The 26338-nt window shown below is 33.8% G+C and overlaps 1 protein-coding gene across 2 annotated transcripts; it reads left to right on the forward strand.

Moving 5' to 3' along the window:
* The first annotated feature begins 4569 nt into the window (after positions 1–4569).
* LOC139783888 (facilitated trehalose transporter Tret1-like) lies at positions 4570–13921 on the forward strand. Of its 2 annotated transcripts, none has more exons than XM_071723042.1 (4): positions 4570–4973; positions 9563–9702; positions 9924–10304; positions 11159–13921. In XM_071723042.1, exons 2-4 carry the CDS (start codon positions 9636–9638, stop codon positions 12103–12105), a joined length of 1395 nt encoding a protein of 464 aa, XP_071579143.1. In that variant the 5' UTR covers positions 4570–4973; positions 9563–9635; the 3' UTR covers positions 12106–13921. The 2 variants fall into 2 exon arrangements, with proteins under 2 accessions (XP_071579143.1, XP_071579144.1); XM_071723043.1 differs by having other exon boundaries at positions 9566–9702.
* The last annotated feature ends 12417 nt before the right edge of the window (positions 13922–26338 follow it).

A 26338-nucleotide genomic window follows, 5' to 3' on the forward strand; every position in this document is an offset into this window, starting at 1 on the left:
GAGGCATCTTTTGTCAGCTTTAAGTGCTTTACACTTCCCGCTTAGGTAAGCTATCTGGACTGACTTTGCGAGGTCATAACGATTGCCCTTGTGACGGTCTGCTAAAATATTTTGCATCTTAGTGTGTAATAGACCTGCCTCTATTCTTATGCCAACTTTCATTGAGCAATGCCATTTACAAGAAGTGATCTTCTCTTGTGAGATTCGTCTCGCGAACACATTTTCGTCTCCAAATCCAACACGAATCTGTTACTGATTTTAGCGGCTAAGCGTGTAACTTAATATATTTTATCAGCGAAACACGAGTTCTTTTCGACGGTACGTATGACGAGAATAATACGCGAATGATTTTTCGATCGATAAACAGATATCAACTGTGTCTTCCAGCAGGTAACAAATCTAAATCAGTCTTACGTCGATTTCACATTAATTGTTGTTAATTATTGAATCCTGGAGAGTTAAATAATATAAACATTGATATTTGACGATTGTGTGTGTGTGTGTGTGTATGTTAAATGATATAAAAGAATACTCTAGATTTAATAAAATTCAATAAAAATTCAGATCATGTGACGTAATTCCGCGTTACTAAAAACATAAATAGTCTCCTCTTTTATACAAAACGAAAGAGCGGCATCTCTCACAAAGTTTACATAAGTGGATATGCATTAAGTGTTCACATTACTATAAGTAAGGCAAACAAACGATATTTCGTGTCAAAATGTTATCTTTTTTCTTGCTTCGTTGTTTAAAGAAAAAACAGAAACCTATTTTGTTACGTATTACACAAGAGCACAAAAGATACGAGGTCGCCCGATGAGCCTATTTGACCAAATGCGGAATTAATTTTCACGGCGACATCTGAAATTGACGGTTTAGAGGTACGAATGATACTAGTATTGATCTAACGTACGCAGCAATTTTTGTGATTTACTGCTACGGGCAAATAGAGGATCATCGTTTTTCTATTATATTCGTATATTGTATATGGACTTAGCACCTACAACTGGTCTCCGAGTGCCATTAACAGCATCAGTGTACCGTAATAAAACCTGATAGATTTCTTGCAAGCTGTTAAAAATATCACAATATATGTCTGAGTATTCTCTTTGTTCCACACCATAACATTTTCGAGTATTTCGTTTCAAAACTTTACAATTCGCTAAAACTGAAATTGCTTATTTTTATGGTGAGATTTTAGAAAGATTTGTTAGCGATTATGCTGTGGAAAAGTGATGTTGTATATAGGTGTTGCGTCCAAACTCTCCACGATTTTTATGATTTTCTGGAAATGAAGGGACGGATTGATAGAGTGAGATGTGGAAGGACAATGTAGAGTTACTCTGTCTCGCAAGCTCACACGGTCTTAGGCGTATGGCGCGAGTCAAATGCACTTTTGCAACGCTGTGTATACGGGTCAATGTCTCAACGTAAACAACGTATGATGCCTAATAATGAGCGATGCGATTGTTGGTCCTGTTTCAAGTCAAGAGACTTAATCTCTATTACCTGAGACAAACAGAAATAATTTCTTTGGGGTAAAGTCTAAATTCTTTAAGATTCTTAGATATGTTTCATTTTACCAATTTCTTAACCAGCCTGTCCCATTGATCCAGTCGAGTTGATTGACGTTTAATAAGACATTAAGGTCCAGTTCCACAAACGTCGGTTAACTTTTAATCTTAGATTAACTCACTCTTCGTCTCCTTCTAACGTCCCCCTTAGAAAGAGACGAAGAGTGAGTTAATCTAAGGTTAAAAGTTAACCGACACTTGTGAAACTCTCTCTGGGCCTATATAATAGAAATAGTTCATGTAACGTAGAAATAGTTAACATAATGTTTACGTTATAATGAGCCATAAGGTAATGGGAAAAATCTTCAAGATTAGGAGAAGAAAACGTTATGAGTCTAGATGCTAATGTTAGTCAACTAACCCTCGGTAGAAAAAAGTTAGAAATCGTAGAGAGTAAAAATGAAGGAAAAGGATGATAAGTTTCACATTTATATGAAATAACTGTGCAGAAAAGTAAACGTCGGGATCATAGCTCGCTCGCCGATTAACAACCTGATCGACAACCATTGATTCCTGGTTTATTTGTTTCTCATCTAAATGATAATTCGGTTAAGTTTCCCGGAAAGAAAGAAATTGTAGGATCCACAGAACGTAACAGAGATGAACAATAACATATTTTTATATAAAATATCATTTTATTTCGCGACGCGAAAAAAAATAAAAATTAAATTAATTTAAATATTTTATACACACAATTAACGTTTACTTATATAAGATCAGCAAACGTCAGTCAGCAAACGTATTGCGTGAAAAAAGTGATACATTTAAACACAAAACGTACTTGCAAATCGAGTAGATCTTGCACTGTAAAACGGTCAATATAATTTTAAATATATATCAAAGGCACGTGTGTATTTGTCTGAATTAGAAAGTAAAAGTGATGCCGTAGAACACGTTCTTGCAAAAATTATAAATCCACGCGTTTTTCCCCCATTTAAATGTTCCTCTCACTAAATATCTAATCCATGTGAATACAAGTGTCTTATTTCAAATTCCTTTATCAGAGCAAACCACAATAACGACTATTTATTCTCGAATTAAACTTGTATTATCGGCATACGTCACAGTAGACTCGTCGCGAAACTGACGTATCCCATTGTCGAAAAATGATGTTTGCCACCAAATGAAAAACATACACGCTGTATCCCAAATGAAATAAACAATTGCCGATATGTGTGAACAACATATGGTACGAACAATTGCCGATGTGTCCGATAAAATAACAATTCAAGCCAGAAATAACCGTAATTTCCTCAATATCAGACATGACTCAGTGACCGAACAATATTGTCGAAAATTTTCGAGACTTATTCTAAATGTTGCGTGTCCCTGGTGATTTCTTAAATTCGCGTATATTACACACAATTATATATGTCTAATATTTTTGTGTGACACGTCTATCGAATGTACTGATATGCTGTTGGATAGAGAATTTCTGGACTCTCGATAACCTTCTTCCGCCGATAACCAATTAGAAGGTTCAAAAAATCTTTCATTTGACAAACGGAATATCAACCTAAGAATGAAACTAGTTGCAAACACATAGAACAGCGCAATAACTATGTTTCTTATCTTTCTAGTTGTATCAGATACATATGTGTGTGTAACATATGGTGAGTTAAAAATGGCAAAAATATTTAAAGATCTACCTCGACTATGGCCGCAGTGGTTCGCAACTGTAACAGGTTAGTTAATTCATGAAATTTAATCCAATGCAAGTTTACACTTCAATACAAGATTGATTATATTCTCACGTATCTCATATATGTTTTGTACAAACTGACGGAACTTAAGTAGACTGAATTCGCATTGATTTGCTGTGATGTATAACAAAATATTGTGCCGTAGTGATCCTTTTTCGTATGTTAGGGCCAAAGCACATATGACAGTCGTAGTCGTGGACGTAAATAACGCACAAGCTTTGGCGTATCCTGATTTGTCAGGTCGAGGACTACGACCGTCGTATATCGCTACGCCATGTTATGTGCTTTGGCTCTTACGCGAATTCTCGTGAACGACGGATTCTCATCGGTCAGTTGCGCCAAGTAAAGCGATGTCCAACTGACTTCGTGACCATCGTGATGACAATAGACGATACCAATATCAGTATTGGTCACGAAGTCAGTTGGACATCGCTTTACTTGGCGCAACTGACCGATGAGAATCCGCCGTTCACGAGAATTCGCGTAACATACGAAAAAGGATCCTGAATAGTCTCTCTATTACCTCTCGGACGCCTCTTAGACACCATAGCCGATTGCGGCGATCGCAATCGCCGCATTATTACATACGACGCAATGACACTAAAAGATGGATACAATCTTTTTATTTGTACAATTGCTTCACAAAATAGATATTCAAAGTTTCATCCGACTATCAACTTTATTATTCAGCGAGCCATGACTAATCCTGTCTCATAAGAGCGAACGTTTTTTTTCCATCTAAAAATAGTAGGTATACCTATCATTATTTAAGTAATTCATGTAATGTGAGGAAACACGAAGATTCCAGTGTTTCTCTCGATTACAGTGACGGGTCTTGTTCAATGTATTTTAAATAATGCACTAATATTTCAATAATTTCGTGTTGAATAATCGTATGTCATACACATTCTCAGTTAATTTAATGCATAAAGTTCGCACGTTAAATAATTTATAAATATATATTTCATTAATACACGTAAGTGTATATACCATAAATATTATGGATATTTCCATAGTGTTTTTAAAGAAAAGAGAAACACCAAGAGAAAAGTTTATTTCCGAAAAGTTTGTTCCATATGCCATCAATTGAAAAAAAGTGAGAAGAACTTTTGTCCAATCCAATGTGATTTGATCAATTATTGTTTTTTAGATAATCTGTCAATCAGGAATCAAGATCGGAAATCAATAACTCTTTCTTTTGCCAAACTAAAGTCGTAAATCGCACCAAAATTCTGCAAAATTTTTAACACCGAGATTGTAATCAAAATAAAATGAATCATTTATAATATTTTTGGTTCTTACTTAATTTATACTTAATTTATTATTTCTAATTATTTTGTTTTCTATTAGTTCCCATTATTCACGGTATATCAAGTTTTCTTTTTTTCTTTAGGTTATATTTCCATAGCTTATAAAATGGTTATATCGAGGAAATAAGATCTTCGCGATAAGAGACGACACGGTAGCCAATTGTCTCTCAAATATTACCTATCTATTATTTTAAAAACGTGGGGGACTGATTGGCTACCGCGTTACTTTTTATCACGCGAGTCGCGTTGTCACATTCATTCTGACGCGTGTGCAAGAACTGTAAGTTAAACGCATATTGCGTTACTCAATTTGTCTTACGACGTCTTACGTGCTTGGCATCGACTGTTCCTTTTTACGTCGAGTTCGTGTTATCCTTTACATATCCGTAAGTTCAATTTCAGTAATATTAATAGACTGATAGCAATCTCGTCGTATTAATTACCTAAAAGCATTTACTTTCATTACGAAGCATCCTTCTTCTTGTTATAAATGTCTTAGGCGTTTATAATATAGCATTCCAATATCATATAATTTCGTATTAAAATTACTGTTAATATTAGAATGCAATGTATACGTGCAAAATAATTTATAAAAATTTTACGTTATTTATTTTTCTAATAGATAGAGCTCTCTAAATAGAGCTCCATTTATTGGAGTGGAACGTTAAAACTTCAATATGTTATCGTGTTTGCTTGACTACGGATAGAACACGTACTAATATAAAGCACATAAATGTACTAAAATAATGTAATAAAAGCTACTTAATAATACATTTAATCGTTAAATTATAAGCATTTTTTTAACTTTTTTTCTTGTGCTTAAATGTTAAAGAAAAATGATCGTTAATATCTCATTTATAATTATAAAAAGTTTTGACTTAATATATATTCTAACACAAATTACGAAACAAACTTAAAAAAAAAACATTAAATGCGTTAGCTTAAATTTAAGAAAAATTATTTTATTAAAACTTCTTTAAGTAAATACAAGAAAACTGATAACATATTGCAAAAATGTCAGGAAGGAATACAACATAAATAAAAAAAATCGAATAAATAAAATAAATGCAATAAAATTACATATAACAAAATATTTCGAAAGTATGTATTTATATATAGAATTAATTATAATAAATAGAGAATAAATAAGTAATTATTTGATATTTTAAATAAATATTATAATTTTTAAAATATTGTAAATCCATTCAAGTGTGCGATAGAAAAAACTAAACAAAAATTCTCTATTTTGTCGAAATTAATATAAAAAAGTATTTTCGAATAAATTCGTATAATAAAAAAATATTTAAATAAATTATTTTGATAGCACATAGTCTGGAAGTTAAAATTTAAGTCGAAGATCTTAATATAAAAGTATCGTAATCGCAATAATTCAGATTTCAGAATTATAAGATTTATAAGCAATTAAAATTTGTGTTGCGTAGAATTACATGTGTAAACTTATAGTTTCTAGAAACTCGATCTGTCTACGTAATATAGATCGAGATCCAATGTTCCCAAGATGGGTCTAGAAAGTTCTAGGGAAAATAAACGGTCAAGAATGAACATTATTTTTTTGATAGAACCGACAAAAAATGAAACATATTCATCGAAATTTATTTCTCGTTTATACTCACAACACTATCCGTATTAATTGAAGCAAATTCATTTATTTGTATTTGTTCGCGCTTTTTAGTTTCCAATTTAAAATATTTTATTAAACGGGTCGTGTAAGATACATTCCGCCTCGTAGTTGCATCTGATGCGAGACACAATCGTATCCTTTCATTAAGTATACATACGCATATTAATTATGCATCAGTTATTAATTTTCATTAATTAGCTTAGCTAATTTCGTTTTTTAGCTTATGGTAAATAAAAATTAGGTAATTTATAAATAATTATAAATTAAAACAAGATTTTAATTTTCAATTTGTACTCGCTCAGGTAGCAGAGTAAATGATGCATTAATAACGTCAAATGACGCATTAATAATGTCTTAATGACGTCTTTAAACGTCAATAATACGCCAATAACGTCAATAAGACGTCTTTAGACGTCATCCTGCTATCTGGCGTATATACATATTTCTTCATTTTTTATAAAAAGTTTAAGACTTTGAAATCCAATTCTTCTTTATGCATATAGAATTTTAGAAAAAGAATATGGAATAATGAGCAATAGCAAAAGATCTATGTAAAAAATAAATTATATCGATATCGTCAAACCATTCAATAGAGTTATCATTAATAAATGAAATTTCTCAAACAGTTATTTACTCGTTAAACTTGTCAAACTATCATAATATTTGATTAGTGCGATAACAGCTATTTATATCATGCAACCGGACAAACGAAGACGAGAAATTTTTTCTTTATTCTTCAAAAAGACACAGGGACCAACTCTCTATAACAAATAAAATTACTTACACAATTACTAATCAAAATACATGCTTTTCCTTGTGTACAGGATATAACTAGAAAAATCAATAAACGTCGCAAAAGAAGGGCAAAATTTAATAATTTCGACATTACATATTTCCTTTAAAAATGTATGCAAATATAATAAAAAATTTTATCAAATTGTTTTATATTATTCAGTTTTTCAAACGGTACGTAAAGTAGAATCAAATTTTATTGTTAATTATTTTCCGTAATGTTTGACTCTGTCTCTGAATACTATACTTACTTCTGTTCTAAATGACTGCATTGTAGTAATCGTGTTTGATAACTACTGAAGGTTCGATAATACCTAAACATTGATAAAAGATCGATAAAAGCTAAAGATTGATAACTGTGCGAGTAATTATATTTGTTAGAAAAAAATTTAATACTAATTAATTTGACGATACAATATGCATCATTTTGTTTATTTTCTTCTTGAAGGTATTTTGCTGTGTCGCATTTCACAAAAAATAAACCGGGACAGCAAAGAAAATCAAGCTGAGTCGCAAAATTTACTAAAAAAAAGAATAATTAATAATATATGCTATCTAAAAACGTATGCAAAAATCAATAAAAGTATAATATCTACTAAGCATCGTTGTCTATGTGGCTATAACTTAATAGCATATTTTGACAGCCGTATGATATGCAGCGTTTTATTCATTTTTTCTTGCACAAATATTTCGCTGTTGTACGTCTCTATTTAGCATACGCAAGATATCAAGTCAGACTTCAGAGTCTTAAATTTTTTATGAACAATATAATATCAAGGTACATACAAATTGAAAATTTAAATTTCGTATTAATTTATAAAGATTGCTACAGTTTACATATAGTATCTGTATATAGTAAGCTAAAAATGAAATCAGTTGCGTAACACAGATCAATATCAGTTGAATTCTAAAGATGAATAGAATGATTGCTGCCAATGTGTACGCCTGGTACATACAAAATTATGAACCTGAATACGTGAATTTTATTCGCTAATGAGCTAATGAATACTTTAATGGTTCGTAATACCAGAAGCTAAAGCAAAATTATTTTCGTATTAGGATATTCGATTCTAATTAAATATCTATTCTATTAAATCTATTCTATTAAATATTTAATAAAGTAGCTTTATAAAAATTAAAAAATTTAAAATGTTGTAATTATTTAAAAACTCATGTAAAATGATTGACTTACTGGCACAATAATATAGATACGTGAGATTATTCGTTTTCATATACGGATATTCTTTTACATACATTTTCCTGTTTACAATCATATATTTCTAATTGTAAGTAAAATCAGATTTCAAAGTTCTAATAAACCTTCTTATAAACTCTCTCGAGATGAATATCGATAAAGATTAAAAGTTTAAATTGTATTTTAATTTATAATAATATATGTTTTAATTTGGATGTACAGGGTTGGGTACGTCCCTACAAAACGCCCTTTTAGACCCCTTGGGGTAATAAAGTATCATTTCTATCTAATATATGTTTTAATTTATTAATATAATTTAAACAGAAAAAACTAAAAATATAGCCAATTGAAAAATGATTAGCCGCATTGTAAACATTAATAAAGTGACTACTACGTCTAAATATACGCATAACTGGTTCTGAATACGTAAATACCCGACTGTGTCAATATTTAACTTTGACAACTCATAACACTGAAACTATTGCAATTTTGGTACTCTTGTGTTAGAATATTTTTAAACATTAATTAATCTTTAGGATATGCGACTAAAGTAATTTGTTTAATATTTTGTATAATAATAAGATCATTTACGGATGTACTTTTATATCAATATATAATATAATTAATATAATAAAAAAGAAAAAAGTTTTAAATGTTACTTCTATTTAACAACTTGCGCAAACATTAATGAAAATATAATATCTTGCGTAGTTCAATGTCAAATTTCTATTAATTATTGTCACTGCGGAAATCGTGCACTTCGACGATTTGATAAGTATTACGATTTAATAATTGTGTGAGTGATTTTAACGACATTGATACTAATTGATTTGATAACACAATGAGATATATATATATATTCTTTCTCACATAGAAATATTCCGCTATTGTGCATTGCATCTCTCTTATCTAGAGTAATGGAGATATGTAAATATATGTAAATATATACGATATATATATGTAAATGTACACGTAACAAGGTAAAAAAAACGAAAACAACTACAAAAAAGTAATGTAAGCTAAATTTTAAAAGTTAACAAAAAAATGATTGTTATGTAATAATGATTAAAACTTATGCAAGAATGAATAAAAATTTAATATCCGCTTAATCTGATTAGAAATGCATTACTGTTGTATATATTAATAAAACAATAATATAATTTATCAATTATATTATTATTCTAATAATCATATTATAAATTTAAGTAACAAATATATGTAGATAACTTGAATGATGAATGATAAGAAATCACTAGTTCTTCTGGAGGTTACACCTTAATAGCTTATTAAAAAATGTTTACATTATTTATCTCAATGACGTGGATGAAATGGCTTTTACGATTCAGTAGAGCATAGTATATCCCAAGAAGACTCACAATCAGCAATCTACAGTCGTAAGCAGTCTACAGGAAGATCACGATGGATATGACAGAAAAAGAAAAAATTAAGAAAATACAATGGTGTCAATGGATCGCTGGTCTCGGAGGTATGCGTCTCTTATATTAATATATTAATATTAATATTATATCTATTTCAATGAAATATATTAATTAAATATATTAATCGAAATATTTTATATAGTTTTTAAAATATATTCATAGTTAGTTAAAGAAATATCTACTTGAATTCATATATATGTAAAGAAAATAGTAATCCATTAAAATTAAAATAATTTTAAACAACGGCTAATAATTTTCCCATTTTCAGTCAATCTTCTGCAGCTACAAATGGGCCTGATATCGGTTTGGAGTTCACCATACGTCGCATATCTGACCTCACCCGAATCTCACATACCCATGACAATGGACGAGGCTTCCTGGGTAGTTTCTCTATTGAACCTAGGCAGGCTAATTGGCGCCATTTCTGGTTCTGTTGCTGTCAACTATCTCGGAACTAAAACAACGATCTTTGTGACGAGTTTGCCAATAACTCTCTGCTGGCTCCTTATATTTCTAGCCAATCGAGTGGAATACCTGTACGCAGCCAGGTTACTAGCTGGCATCAGTATGGGAAAAATGTACAGCTGCTTCTCGCTTTATCTAGGCGAGATCGCGGACCCTGCCATTCGCGGAGCTCTGGTCGTCTTAGGTACGCGCTTCAGTAGTTCAGTACTCGTGTTTCGTGTGCGTGTGTGTGTGCGTAAATCTTCACGGAAGAGTGCTTGATATCGAATTATTTTGAACTGATAACCGGTCAATGATTCCATTCACTTAATTTTCAAATGATTACATTATTATACAAAATATTCCATCCAAAATTTCCAATCCAAGTTGATAGCAGATATTAAGATAGTAGATAGCCTTCATGATAATGTGGAATAACTACATATATGTATATATATAAAAAAAAGAGATTTTGTTATCGCGGCAAAACTGTCATCACCGCGATATCGCATATTCGATATGAAAACGATCAAACTTCACTATTATACTTGATATTATAGCAAAATTTGTATTATTGAAAAATTTTACCGAGTAAATGTATCGTGTAAAATTCATAATACAAATGCTGAAGCAAATTTAATTTATTGCCAAAGCAAAATAGCAAAATACCTCTAGTAAATATATTTTCCTGTTACAGTAAAATAATCTGCACAATCAACAAAATTATATTCAGCAAATAAAATTTAGTATTTCCAACAATTTTTTTTGTTAAACACACACATAGTGACTAACCATAATATAATGTTATGTAAATTTTTCGTCTTTATATATAGTAGAGATGTAATTTTTAATTTGCACCTATATAATAATGCTTTCTGATATGTGAAACTAATAAGATAAACTATAATAGAAAGAAAAAGCAAAAAATTGTAAAAAGTTAAAGCGCGTACAATCGCGATAAACATAATAATAACGATAATATATAAGTGTAATATAATTTTATATAAAATACATAAAATTATATATAAATATTGACAAGAATTAACTCTTTCTTTGCAGCTGTAAGCGGATTATCAATAGGCAACCTAATGATGAGCATAATGGGCGCATATTTAAAGATGGCGACGAGCGCTGCCATATGCTTCGCGCTCTGCTTCGTACTGATAATCATCTTCATTTGGTTGCCGGAATCGCCGCATCATTTCGTCAAAATAAAAAACGAGGCTAAAGCGCGAGCCTCGATACTCTGGTATCACCGTGATTGCGATGTGGAAGCGGAGCTGCAAGCGCTGACGCTCTTTCTCGAAAAGAACAAAAGTCTACCCTTCGTGGACGTTATGAAGGAATACAAAATTCCATATATATGGAAAGCGCAAATACTCGTGTCCATGCTCTTCATATATCTTCAGATGTGCGGCCTAAACAACGTGTTGTTTTACATGGAGATTATCCTGCGAAACGCCAAAGTGACCGTCATCGAGCCGTCGGTGATCGTAATTATCGTCACGGCTACGGGAATCGTCGGAGCTACGCTCTCCATGTTCCTGATCGATAAGTTCGGCAGGCGAATTCTGATGATATTCTCCAGCTTGGCCGTCTCGATCTCGCTAATGTGCCTGAGTACACAATATCAGCTTCTCGACGCAGGCTACGACCCCGCCAGACTTCAACCTCTACCGATTTTCTCGGTGTTGCTCTTCCAGATATCCCTATACATCGGCATCATCTCGATACCCAACACGGTATTAGGTGAGATCTTTCCGCCGCATGTTAAATGCGTAGCCAGCTGTTTCGCCAGCATCGTCGGTGCGATATCCTCTTTCATCTCCACGTCGACATATCAGATTTTAAACAATTTGCTCACGGAAAAGTACTTATTCTATGGGTACGCTTTGGTACTGGTAACCGCCGTACCGTACACTTATTTTTGCATGCCTGAGACTAAGGGCAAGTCGTTGCAGCAGATTCAAGAAGAAATGGACACAAAAACTGAACGGAAAACTTGAGTCGACTCGAATACATTTATCGAATTCTCCTACTGATCGATCTCTAGAAAACTAGTTGCATTTTTGCATTTATAAATAAGAAGTTTCATGGTACGTCGACGTCGATGCCTAGTAATACTGATGTGACAAATAATGATCTAAATTGCAATCACAATGCAATATTCTTACTTCGTCTGAGCAAAGCTAAATTATTTAATCACAAAGCAAAAACCAGCTATATGGATTAATGAAGAGCATCTGACGAATATATAAAGATATTTAATCACTTTTACTCGTTGTATATTATTTTTGCACGTGTATTAAACTGTAAGAATACACAATAATTTAATTTCTCAGTTTATTTATTATACGCAACTGAATTAGAATTATATAATTAATTGATCACGTAATATAAAGATAGTAATACACGGAAAAAAAATTAAGTTGCTCCAATTAAACGTCGACATCACGGGCTGCCACAAGCATATGTTATGTAGTTAATTCAATTGGATATTATTGGACCAAATATTTAAATTATTAAAACAATTATCTGATGTTTTTTGTTCATTAATATTGATGTTGTATCAATAAATTTTATCTCAATAACACTGATGCTGTTGATACAACATCATTTTTTTCCGTGTTGAGATCATGCCTATTTGTAATATAATTAAATTGTAATGTAATAGATATAATTATAGCAATTAACACATCTATAATAATGAGTAATAGATTGATAAAATTATAGACGTGTCGTAGACATAATCTTTTTTGTAAATAAAATAACAATTAATGCTAAAGATGTGTTTTTGCCGGTGACATAACTATTTACTGCGAATTATCACTTGGCGGAGTATTAGTGTTTAAAACTACAAGGAAGAAGTGTAAAATAAGAAACGCATTTAATCTTCACATTATCAATTACGTGCTGTTTCTAAATACGCGATACGATACGTTGAATCATCGGCGCTTATACACAAAAACAAATGCAATTTTAAATGCGAATTCTTGAAAGAGATACCGAAAATACTTCCCAGAAAAATCTCTCTCACATTCCGCGTTCCTATTGGGATCTGACATGGAGGCGGGGCTTAACCAATATCCAGTCCATCGGCTCACAGTTTCGCACATTTCAAGCCTATACAATGCCACGAGATCTGTGTACCTTTCAGTGCTTTCACTTTCGACCACCAGATGTCATGGCGACGAATGTCAGATCCCAATATGCAATATATCATAGGTATAGCATAATGTGAAAAATGGTTCTTGCAAGCTGTTCGCAAATTAATATCTCATCGACAAAACTCGCGCATAATTAAGCGGCAACGCGCATGACTCGCGTAGAATCTTGTCAAATAGAAACTTTGTAATTATTTTTTTCTCCGGACATAGGATACGGTATAGCGTCGGCGATGGAACTAAGCCAGATTCATATTTTACAAGACGATATTTCACTTGGACGGTCACCAGCGACAACATTAAAAGCGCAATGGAGCTATGATCTGAGGCCGTAAATTCAACACTATCTTATCTCGCACAGACCAATGATACTTTGTATTTATACCACAGAAAAAAAACAAAATCAACGTATTATGTGACTAATTAATCTAAAAATAACTCTGCGATAAAAAAGACGAAATTTCGCGTTGAATTACAAGAGAACGTATTTATATATGAGTGTGGAGCATTAAAAAAATAATACGATATAACAGATATCTTAGTAAATACGAAAAATAGACAATTAGAAAACGTGGAAAAGAACGTGGACACTTGAAATATAAGTTCGTGGAGAAAAACAAGTAAGCTGACATAGTATAAATAAAATGTTCATTATATATACGAATTCTTACTTTTGTAGATATGTTATTAACAGGTTCTCCTGTAATATTTGATCAAAGAACGTAAGCGTATTCTCCATATATGCCGATATGCTCGACTAGCATTTTAAATTCATTATCGTAAAATATCATTAGAGCTGCAAGAGGTGCATAAACCAATAACTGTAACCGCCGCATCATAGGCAAACATTGTATACGCATAATGTTCCGTAATGCACCAATTAAATTAGGGTGTGAGATAAATGGGTTACGCGCACACGGGTTTCGCTTGCCTCGAAACACCTGAGTTTTATTTGCGTGTACGTCGCTTTTCGGACACATCGTTATCGGCGGAATTGCGTATGAATTACGTCCTTTTACGTAGGAATTACGTCTGGTGTGCAACAGAATGTAAAGAAAAAATAACTGTTCAAAAAGAATGAAACCGAGTGAAGTAAAACAAACGCAGTCATGGCAGTCAGTTGTTTAAACAAACCTTGCCAAGTGTACATACATAAAATTCTAGGCAGACTGCGCGATTTACTCGAAAACAGGCGGAAATATTTCTGGAGGGTACTCAGTTCTACTTAATTTAGATTTAGATATAACGATAATCCTACCCGAAAGTGCTGCCTCTTATCCGTATACGTACGTGCGCTTCCTTTACGACTGTTCATTCTTTTATTTTGCAAGGGTCGTTACAGTTTAGTACTCGTAATAAAAGAGACTATCGCGTAAGAGCGTCATTTTTATCGTGGATAGTTAAACGCGACAATCTATGCGGCTGAGAACTTGATAAACTCCAATAAAGTAACTAAATTTACGGTCAGCAGTAAATAGTATAGTATTCGCATTATATAGTAATCAATTACGTATAAAAAAAACTAAATTACGGTTCTTTCTCTATTATCAACGATATGCATAAATCCAGAATTGAGCGATGCGTATTACAAATTAATGGATTAATTTAGTGTTCTAATTTTCTCTCACGCTTCGAGGCTGTATTGTCAGGGGAGTTAAAGGCAAACGGCTGAGTGGAAACGCGCCGCCGCTGTTTAATATTTGTTATTGTTCGGTTCTGGCACGCGGCAGCGAGAGAGCCGAGCAGCGAAACCTACTTTGCCCCGCAATTACTGCAACTTTCAACTCAACGAAAATGGCCTCGGCTCTCGATCGGGCGCGCGGGACTGAGCGCGTCTTTCGCCGCCGCGAGAAAGTTTGTCAAACCGCGTAACGAGCGGAGAGTGTAATTGCCAGCCGAGCACAAACTCGATTGTCCTCCGAGAAACCTCCGACGTCCGCTCCGGAACTACCAATCACATTAGACCTGTCTGCAAGTAAACCCCGAGACAATTATCCCCGCCTTCCGTCAGTCGGGTATTCATATTTTGTGGCAAACAGTCATTTTCAACGTCACAGTCACCTAACTCAACGGCTATGTTCTGGCACCTGCCTCCGATAATGCAATATTGTTCGATAGTTTATTATCAAGTTTGATACGGTATTTGGCATATTGGAATTATAATTGGAACGCGAGGATTTTTATAAAAATTAAGTTCAGTTTTTCCACACTTTCTATGTACAGAATGACAATCGAGAAGTTGCTGAAATTAATAATTATTACATTTTGTGTATACATAATGAATCGATAAAATAAAATATATTAATTATACTATAGAAGAAACTCGTTATTTTAATTAACCCACAATGTAAACGAATATACCTGTATAAACTTATAAAACTAAATATTGTAAAGGTCCAATAATTCGGCTGATTGCGGATCTTATATATGTTTTTGAATTGAAATTTCTAAAAAAATTCTAATTTGAATCTAAACAATAATCAAATCGCTTTTGAAAACTATTAAATATACGCTATTTAATATCAATAGTTCTGTGTGCCTCCAAAAAATTTCAAGTAAATTCTTTTCATGGAAATTCCATGCCAAAGCCTTCCAAACATATATCACTATGCAGTTAATTAAATTTTCGGCTTTTTTTATAATGTATATTTTTACAAGTTCATAAATGTATATTTCTCTTATACCTCGGGCTAAAAAAAAAACAGATTTCTTCTGCAAAATAGTGTAATTTCATTCTGTCCATTCATTATAAAGTAACAGTTATTTAGTTTCGATAAACGTTTCAATTATTACTCTGTATACACAGATGTATTATAAGAAAAATGAGACGAAAACTATGCATATGTTACTAGTAACAAATCAAAGATAGCTCTTTCTTTTTATTTCGTGAGTATCCATCATTCCATTCTGATTATAACACAGTCACGCAGTATTAATCAAAGAAAGGATTTATGCGTGTCTGCCGTTCTACTAAAACGAAACCATATTCGTTTCGTTCACCTAAACCCTCGCTTAATTTGCGCAGGAGGCTATTCCTCGCGTGACATGAGAAAGAGAAGAATATTCCTTCGTTCTTGTATATAAGAATAGTTTGTGCTTGAGCCGAAAACGAACAGGCAGGCAATAATGGGGATTCTGATTCGGGCAAGAGCCGCGAGTCGAGCGAAGAGCCTTCGCGCGCAATTTTGCAATGCAATTACCTGTCGCCAACGATCTCCCTGAGTTTTCCTCAAGTTTCCCCATTCGCTACTCTTGCCGGTGCTTTAAAATTCAACGAACCGCGTGAAAGGATCGTCTTTCTATTCGCTGTCGGAATATTTCCTTGATGTTCTCTCATTGCACAAGTCGACGGGCCGCGAAAATCAAGAATTTGCTTTAACATAGGCATAATGAATCACCGCACTTTTATCCGCTTATACACATCAACACAGATTACGTTTCTCTCTCGTCTTTAACTACGTCTGTAGTTTCTTACGAGCAAGTACTAGATCAAACAAGATTATGCTCTTTTACAAGTGAAACGAGATAAAAACTTATGTAATGTCTTCTAATGAGATTAGCCATTAATTTGCCACTTTACATTATTCATTAGATTATTAGAATTAATTTTTTGCGTCATTATTGCTGCGATTCTCCGCCGAGAATCATAATTCAATCTATATTGATACAGATATTGTTTATTGACACAATATAAAACATTTCTATCACATCTATTTATAAATATTTACGACAGTCGAGCATTCATTAAATTTCTATTTATGCGGCTTCAACATATCGATTTACACATGCAGGATAATTCAAATATTTTGAAAAGAGAGTATCTCGTTTACAGCGATGGAGAAATATGATAGAAAAAAAGGTGAAGGAACTCTAATGAGATTCAACTTTTCATGATATTACTCTTTCCATAGATACTGCAACGCACCTCGTACAATTGTAATTAAATTCTTTACTTAAATAAAATATATATGTATAAAAAATAAGATAAATCAAAACTGATGTAAAGAAAATATATTATCGCGCTTTAAAAACGTAATTATATATAATAAAACTTGATTGCAACAAGATCTAGATAGTTATATCTACATAATTATATACAATTACGTAAGTCGTTACGTATTGTAATCGAAGTTGTATTCTTCTACTGAATATTTGTTCTACTGAATACTGAGTACTGAATACTGATACATCGAGAGATAAATCGACATTTTATTTCATATTCATTATATCCGATTACGAAGAAATTACAACAGTTAACATTATATCCCCAGAACAGAAATAACGATGCGTCCATATTAGCTCTGCCACCGGCGGCAACAGGGACAGCTGCGCATTGATGGAAATTTGTACAAAACAGCTACCGGATAACCAGGCAGTTAGCGAAAGCAGCGCTATACGTACATTAAATTACTATGCATTATCTCGAAATAAAACGACAGTTTTCAATGACCGCCTAACCGCAGGACAATATACCGCAAATTCATTCACTGCGTCACTCGCCGATCCGTTCCCGGCGAACAAACGCAATTATCGAAACAACGTAAGGAATAATTTTCATTAAAAAAAAGATTTCACGATGGAAAAAGAAGAAAAATAGTCGCACGCGACCCCGAGACGTGGACTGTTAATGTTTCGTTGAAAAAAAAAAAAAAACCGATTTTGGTCAACTGCCAAGTTGCGGTCACAGTCAATGGAACAGCGGGAGGCGAAGAACAGGGGCAAAGGACTTTAGCGAAGAAAGGTCACCGACCTACATTTTCGTGGCAGGACTTTCAACAACCCGCGGGAAGCAGCTTGCTCTGTTTCCATCGAGCGGATCGATGGTCTTCGCGGCTAACCACACATTGTGTCACGTAGCCGCGTATTCCGTTTTCGTGGAGTGTGATACTAGCGGTCAACTTTGCAGACCATCGCGTGTCGTTCTCGACAACCTGATCCAATCGAAATTTGATTAATGATTCAATTCAACATTCATTGTCAGTCGATCCGGTTGGTTTGACCGGATTTTGTCTTATCACTGGTCACAAAAGCAGTACTTCGATAAACTTCTGATTGACGATCCAAAATAGAAAAGCTTTTCTGGAAATTTAATTCATTGCTTTCTTTTGCATATAAAGTAAATGAATTGTTCCTAGAAAAAGCTTTCTAATAGAGTAACTCTAATAATATGGCATTAAGTCAAAACAAATTAAATTATTAAATTGATAAAATTAAATTTTAAATTTAATTATAATATTTAAATTAAATCGTAACATCAACGAAGTATCGATAATGATCGACGATTTAATTTAATTCAATAATCGATACTCTTGACACAATCGAGCATTTCCTAGGAAAATAAAAGGAAGAAAATAAGAGAGAACGGCTGTACGTGCACGTATATGCACCAACCAGTACGTGAATATTTACACAGGGGAAATGAGGCTGCAGGAAACGAGCGGAAGTGAAGATTCGCGTGGGACTGATAGTCGGCCCGACGGTACTCTCGTTCCAATATTCTTTTCTGGTCCATTTTCCACCATGCTCTTGCTCACTTTGTTCCGTGTGTGCTCTTTATTTTTTTTATCTATGCCACTTTTTTCCATTCCGTCATTCTCGGCAGGAGCCAAACATGTCGTTATTTATATTGCAGGCCTACGCGTTCCACGAGTAGCCTCTGTTTTCCTCTTTTTCAAGAAACTTTTGTGGTACAATAGGATTTTTGTTTTGCAGACGCGAAACTGGCCAAGTCCGTCTAAAAGCGCTTGCGGAGACTTGATATTTTCGGATAGTTTAAAACCTCTTCCTAGAGCTTTTGTAATTTCAACTACTTGTACTCATTAATTAAAAGTTATAAAATACTTTTTATTAAAAAGCAAGTAAAAAAGTATATCGCCAAATAATTCAAATTTCAAAATATATAATCCTTTCATAAGCATTTGATATTTATTTAAAAAAGTTAAAAGATCCCTAATTATTTATTAATGTTTATAGATGTTATCTATTTGTTTTTATTCTGCACCCTTAAACCTATGAGGAAAGCTCGTGAAATGATCCATCTTAATCCACGGTAGACGCACATAGGTAATTAGCCCAATTAATATCAGCCGGCGGAACTTAGGTGATTGACCGAGCTAACGAACAATCGCGATTAACCCAATTAATGTTTCGGCGCTGAGCGTTCTAATGACTTCGATCGGCAGTAGTCAAGATCAGTGATCTGCAATTTGCTGCTTTCGGGAAGCGACGTGGATCTTTATTGACTATCGTACCTTTTTTATTTGTTCTTTTTTTTAATTCCCTCTCTCTCTCTCTCTCTCTCTCTCTCTCAGCGGATTAATTGCGAGCGAAAACTAATTGCTGTAAAATCGCGTAAACCTTTGCACCTTGCAGCATTTGATCTATTCGCGAATACATGTAGGAACCTTTAGACAAAAATTTCTTACATAATTCCTGACAGAGTTTCTTCGAAAATATCTTTACCCTTACCTTATATTACATCGTTATCTTTACCTTTGTTGCAAACGTAATTAAAATTGGTATTCTTGCCATCAATACTCGTTTTGTGTTGTAGAAAGAATCAGTGTTATAAAAAAAAGAGGAAATTTTTTTCAAAAAATATTTTTAGGTTTTGTCTTTAGATACAAGACGTTCACTATATCATGGACTACATCCTACGAATTATATTAATGCCAAGATTTTCCTCAACATATAAAATCTTTGAGTATGACAATATTAACTCCTCTCCTATATAACTTTACTGCGGTAATACTGCGATGAAAATGAAATCCGGATTAAATTTATACAACGCGCTGACAAGTTTCGAAATAGAATGCGGCGTCGAATGGTACGTTGCTCGCAATGGCGGATAAGTCTCTCTCGGCGGAGAGAGTCGCAAGTGGAAAGAGTCAAGCACAGGCCAGGAAGTGCGGGCGTGAAAGTCGCCGTCCCAACCGATCCAGCGGACTTCGTATCCTCCATATGCGATTACCCTAGGTGGAAAGAAGGCAAACAGGCTATGAGGCCGACGGGAATATATCCCTTTGCCGCGCGACTTTCTTCTTTATCTCATAGCTTTCCTCGTGCGCGCGCGCGCGCGCGCAATGCATCGCGACGAAATGAAATACTACTGGTAATTCCCACGAGAGTCGGGTACTTTCGAAATTATGTGATCTTTCAAAAAGATTCCTCCGTGAAAACGTCGAAGTAACTTTAAAACTCGATCGAACAAGAATTCGTTACTGAGGCGATAAGATTGTAACCAGTGATAATGAAATGTAAAAACACGCGTGGAATCGGAGACAAAGAAACCATTTAAAGTCGAACAATAATCACAATAAAAGCTCATTAATTTCTATCATAAACTGCACTTTCACACGAGGAAAAATAATTTTAATGTCCATTCATTTTTTAACTATAATGACGTTTCAAATCTCAAGGCAAAAATATAAAAAGAAAGCTAATAATTTCTATTAAAAAATAAGACAAATCATTAATAAAATTATACCAATTTTGTTTTATAATATTATGCATTGAAGAGCATTTAAACGAGCATCTTGATAACGAGTTAACTCTGTGGCGTGGAATGAACGGAGAAAGGAGAGCAAGAAGAGAGGAGAGAGCTTCCGCGCGGGCTTTGAGCCCACTACGTTGCAGCGCAGATGGAGTCTAAGGAGACGCCAAGGTTCACCACTTGTCCCTCGAGAGCTTGCTCGCCCCTAGAACTCTCGAGCACTTGGTTAACACAAGGTAATTCCGTTGCGACGCAACGTCTTTGAGAAGGCTGGCGCGTCTGCTCGCAATATCCTGATGACCTCGAAGAAAATTGAATAATCGCTCGACATTACACTTTATGCCAGGAACAAACAAATTCGAGAGAGACTGACACACAAAAAATAACACCAAAAAAAATGGAATGCGGCTAAATTTATACAAAGTGCTTAACAATAAATAAATAAAACTAAAAATTCGTTAAAACTCATTTTCTCAATTTTTTTATATTTTTGCTATAAGTCAAATGTTAATTTTCAATTATCGCAATCGGAATGATTAATCTCGTGGGAGAAACAATACATATATAATAATATAATAATCCCTAATCCTCAATAATTTCGAATAATTTATATTAAACACAAATACAAGAATAAGAAAATAACAAAAAAGGAACAGATTTATTAGAGATTACACGACATATTCGTAGAAATTATGAAAGTATGAAAAGGCAGAGTGCTAGCGAACGAGTTTTATCGCAATAACGTACCGTAAATGTTCAAAATGTTTTATATGTGTACGCCCCACAAGCGTTGCGGAGTCGCATTTAACTTTCGGACCGAACATCAAATCACGAAACCCTTGGGGCTACGGTTTACTCCTACCTGATGCGGGAAGCGCGTTCCATTCACAATTCAAGGATTCAAAGGAGAGCGCAGCGTGAAAGCGAATAACGCACCACACGTTACTGCATAAATATTTAAAAAGTAATACATTTATATATATGTAATATATACATTTGCCACAAATGTGTCAGTCGAAAGCATAAGAAAACATCATTTAAATTGTATGAAATATCGGCAATTAAATGAACTCGTCACAGAAAAATTATATATAAATTAAGAAATATTTGAAATATATTAAAAACCTGTATCATCTTGCTACTGTAGTAACGTGTAAATACGCTATCGCGTGCACTTGTGGGAAAATCCTTCTACTTTGGAAAATAAAGAAACAAGAACGTCGCAATAAGTTTCAGTCAGTACTTTACAGTGACTATGCTGAAAGACCTACGGTAAGCTGCACTTTGAAACTCGCTTCTTAATCCGTTACTTGCTGTTAGAAGAGCCTCTTCTGTAAATGGCTTTACGTCTACAGCGAAGTGTCGTATTTCAATCTTCGATTTAAGATATTTATATTCGCGTATCTTGATGTAAGAAACAGTAAGCAATTTTTGAAAGAAAATTATTTCGACCGAAATATATAATCCTATAAGTGTAAAGACAACTTAATACAGATTTTAATACAATACAGACTTCGCTGCAAAGAAAGGCAACAAAAAAAGATCTCTAAAGAAAAGGATAAGCACAACTGAATTAAAAATATATAATGTATACACAGAATTTCCAGACATACTGGCACGTGCTGACTTCCAGACGGCATTGCGAAACGCGGGTAAAATCGTGCTAAACTGATTAAGGGATCAAACTCGCTGCACAACGACATTGACTAAAGGGGGTAGATAAGCTGTAAATGAGATGAAATCGAGACGAAAGAACGAAGGAGCTCTGCGAAAAACGTGACTGGTTTATTCCGGTTTATCCCGCAGCTTCTCCAAGCTGTGGAGATTTGCCCTGCCAAACTTATCTATCTCCTTGTAGAAATCTCACCGAATCTTCCCAGGGGAGGATTTAGCTAGGTGCGATAAAGCGAATCCGCAGTTACGCCCGCGGCCGCGCGTTTAAATTATATCGTCTGGCTTATCCGGAAAAACGCGAAGAAATTATTACGATGTTGTCGCACCCGGTCGCGAGAGGCAAGCTTTCCTCTGAAGCAGAGTTATTGACCGATAAATCGCCGGTCCAGAAATCGATGGACAATACTTAGTAGTGCTTCAGAATTATATACAAATAGCTTTAGAATTATATATACGTATATGTATATTCAATTCTATTCGGATAAAAAAGAAGTGTTTTCTCATACAACGACGACTCCTAATGCACATTATTCGTAAAGAAAATATTAAAATACAAAAGACCCCACAAAGAAAAGTAAATACGTTGAGAACGCGCCAGAAGACACCGAGATAATACCACTTGCTCGTAGTGAAAGATATTTAACAAGGAGTCGACAATGCCGTGAAACAATACGCAATGGAAAAGGCGCGAGGCCGATCAGATGAAGCTTCTGACGAGCTTCCGTTACGCGAAATATCTGACGAGACTCCAGTGCTCGCCGTTATTATTGTACGTGCTCGAGTGACGAAGGTTTCACATCGTTCGACGAACCCTACGCGCGCATTAAGAGACTATTGAGTTTCAAGAATGCTAGCGCTTCTCAGCCGTCGCTAAAGAGCATCTATAGTCTTCGCGAAGAAAGGACTTCGCGCGTTGGAGATTGGATGAATAAAATGTTACGCCCGAGCGCCTCGGCATTCTAAAATCCTGGGTTTGTAAGAATTGTACCTAAGACACACGAAAGATCTCCAAGAGCAAACGCGAGTTCTGCGCCTGCAAAGTAACATACGAGAAAAAAAAACATAGCGGCTGTATCAATCTATAATTGTATAAACTTCCTCGTGAAGAAAAATGCATATCTTCCTGAACTAAAATTCAAAAAAAATCTCTAGAAAATTTTCAGAGAAAGAAGATTTACTTAAAAAAGATAAATAAACATATATATATATATATATATATATATATATATATATATTGTTTACGATCGTTATTGATTAAGGATGTTGAAGCGTTACGATTAAAATGATGAAAATTCTTTGAATCCATCAAATAGATTCTGTAGATTTCGTCATAAAAAATTCTGTCAGTTTGAGACTGTTTAGGAAGCTTGTTATTGAGAAAATTAAATAATAAAATTACACGTAATCTTATGAAAAATGGAGGAAAAATTATTATATCTCAATAAAAAAATGATGAAAAAATATGAATTTTACAAGCAGAACGAGTAAGAGAAGATTACATTATTAAAAAACATTATTAAATAAATAAAAAAATAAAAAAAACTCCTAATGAAACTAAAAATTAGTATGGATAATTATGTAGTCTTACTCGTTCTTTTTGCAAAATTTCATATTTTTTCCATAAGACTACGTGTAAATTTATTATTTCATTTTCTCAATAACAAGCTTCCTAAACAGCCTCAAACTTTGACAGAATTTTTTTTATGATAAAATCTACACAGAATCTCTATTTGAATTCAAAGAGTTTTTTAGACGTAACGCTTCAACATCCTCAGGGTAAGATAAAAGAATCGAATAGAAAAGATAGTGCAGAGATCACATCGTATATCCAATCGCATCATTTTCACGAGACGCAACACCAATTGCAACAATAATTACTGTTTTATCGCGTGACTGTTAACGCACCAGTTGCTGTTTGCGTATATACGGCGTTTGTACAATCAATGATACGTCGCGGCAATTAACTTGGTGGAATAATCAATGCAATTTAACTTTAACTCGCGCTGCATTCGATCCGCTTGACCGTTCAACTGTCCGCGATTCGGTCATTATCAATTCATTGCGCGATAAAAATTTCCACCAAGCGGGGCTAGCATTTCGAGAACCATTGAAAGCTTCCATGCACTTTGCGCTCACTAATATTGTACTGCACATACGATCACATTAATACGATTAAAACTTTTGCGTGGTATGATTTTTCACCGTTAATTTTAATTATAGATATAAATAATATCATCTCGCCAAAAAATTTTAACTGACTAAAATTCAAATACATTGAAGAAAAAGCTCTGAAATAATAAATTGATTATTTTGATATGACAGTAAAATTGAGAATATTATGATTAATATTATTCGGTAAATTACCCAGTTCAAAAACTTTATTCAATCCCAGATACAAATGCGGCAAAGATGAAAAAACGGTAAAAATAAATTATAAATCATTAAGCCGTACACTTGAGAGCTTTCTGAGAACATGCGAGAAATATTTCCGACGCCGTGCCGAAACAGTTTTCGAGTTTCACCGCACGTGCGGCTACCGGGAGACATTTTCTACCCTCGAGGTACGTCAAAATTGCGAAGTTTCGAGTCGGCGAAGGTACTCAGACCTTTTTCATACGATCCGAGGATCGTTTTTCATCGCTCGGATGAGCCCTGCCACCGAGTCGAAATGATTATGTTTGGCAAACGTGTTCGGCAGAGAGGTTTCGTCAGTGATCGGGTAATATTCGGGTAATATTCCTTGTTACCTTACGACTCACAAAGAATTATAAAGTTCGAATCAGTTAAAGACAGTTGCGTGATTGCACATACCTACTTATTCGCAACCTACATAGAGAACTTTATACGAGGATTTATCGATAGACTTTTCCATTTCTTTCGCAAATGCACACACAGTGTGTACACAATCTTCTTATCCTAATAAAATATTTTAAAAATATGTTTCAGAGACTTTTCTCTCGGAAATCTTCTGCAGGAAGTTAAAATGTAAGCCAGGATGATAAACCTGGAGCGAGCTGGAAAATTCGGACTAAATTTTTTTAATATTGCATTGTCACGTGCGCGGCGACGTGCACTCGCAATCGCAGCTGCAATACGTACGTGCTCAATGTGTGTGTGTGTACATATACAAGATGACGATCGGCAAGTTGCTGAAATAGCTATTCTTTTGCAATAAGAATGAATAAAGAAGAATAAATTAAATATTATATTGTAAAAGAAACTCGTCATTTTTATTAACTAATGCAGAAAGAATATACATACATATATAAACTTGTAAAAATAAACGTTGTAAAAAAGAACTAACAATTTAGTTGCGTAATTCAATAATATGTTTTCGAAATTATGATTATTTGAACATGTGCAATAATAAAGGCGCTTTTAAAAATTATTAATACACTTTCAAATATTAATAACTGCAATTGTGTGTCGTAAAATTCGTAAAATTTTAGGTAAATATCCCTTTTATGGAAATGGCTGCTCATATCGAGATTTTCTGAACATATACTCATTAAATCATGCAACTAATTTTTCGGCTTTTTTATAATAAATATTATTACAAGCTTATAAATGTAATTTCTTTTATATTATGTGCAAATAAAAATAATGAGTCTCCTTCGTGTTTCACGTACACACACGTACATTTCATTTTATACATTCATTACAAAATAACAGTTATTTAGTTTCAGCAACTTTCTAATTGTCACACTATGTATTGCATGAACGATGCGACTCGTCGAAAATCATTCGATAATAGAAATCAACGGTTGGAAATTATTCACGTTAAATTGCTCCGTTGAATAATAATTTCCAGATTTATACGCGCTACACAAAATACAGAATTTAACCAGATGGAATTACATGGTAATTGATACATGATACGTGTATCAATACATACAATTGATAGACAAA

This window comes from Temnothorax nylanderi, unplaced genomic scaffold (genome assembly GCF_030848795.1).
Source record: "Temnothorax nylanderi isolate EJ_2023f unplaced genomic scaffold, tnyl_v1.0 TNYL_tig0554_pilon, whole genome shotgun sequence".
Lineage (NCBI taxonomy): Eukaryota > Metazoa > Arthropoda > Insecta > Hymenoptera > Formicidae > Temnothorax > Temnothorax nylanderi.

Coding starts and splice junctions, on each gene's coding strand:
- LOC139783888 (XM_071723042.1), top strand. CDS start 9,636: ATGGATATGACAGAAAAAGAAAAAATTAAGAAAATACAATGGTGTCAA. Junction 9,703..9,923: donor ATGGATCGCTGGTCTCGGAG/GTATGCGTCTCT, acceptor TCCCATTTTCAG/TCAATCTTCTGCAGCTACAA. Junction 10,305..11,158: donor CGGAGCTCTGGTCGTCTTAG/GTACGCGCTTCA, acceptor CTTTCTTTGCAG/CTGTAAGCGGATTATCAATA.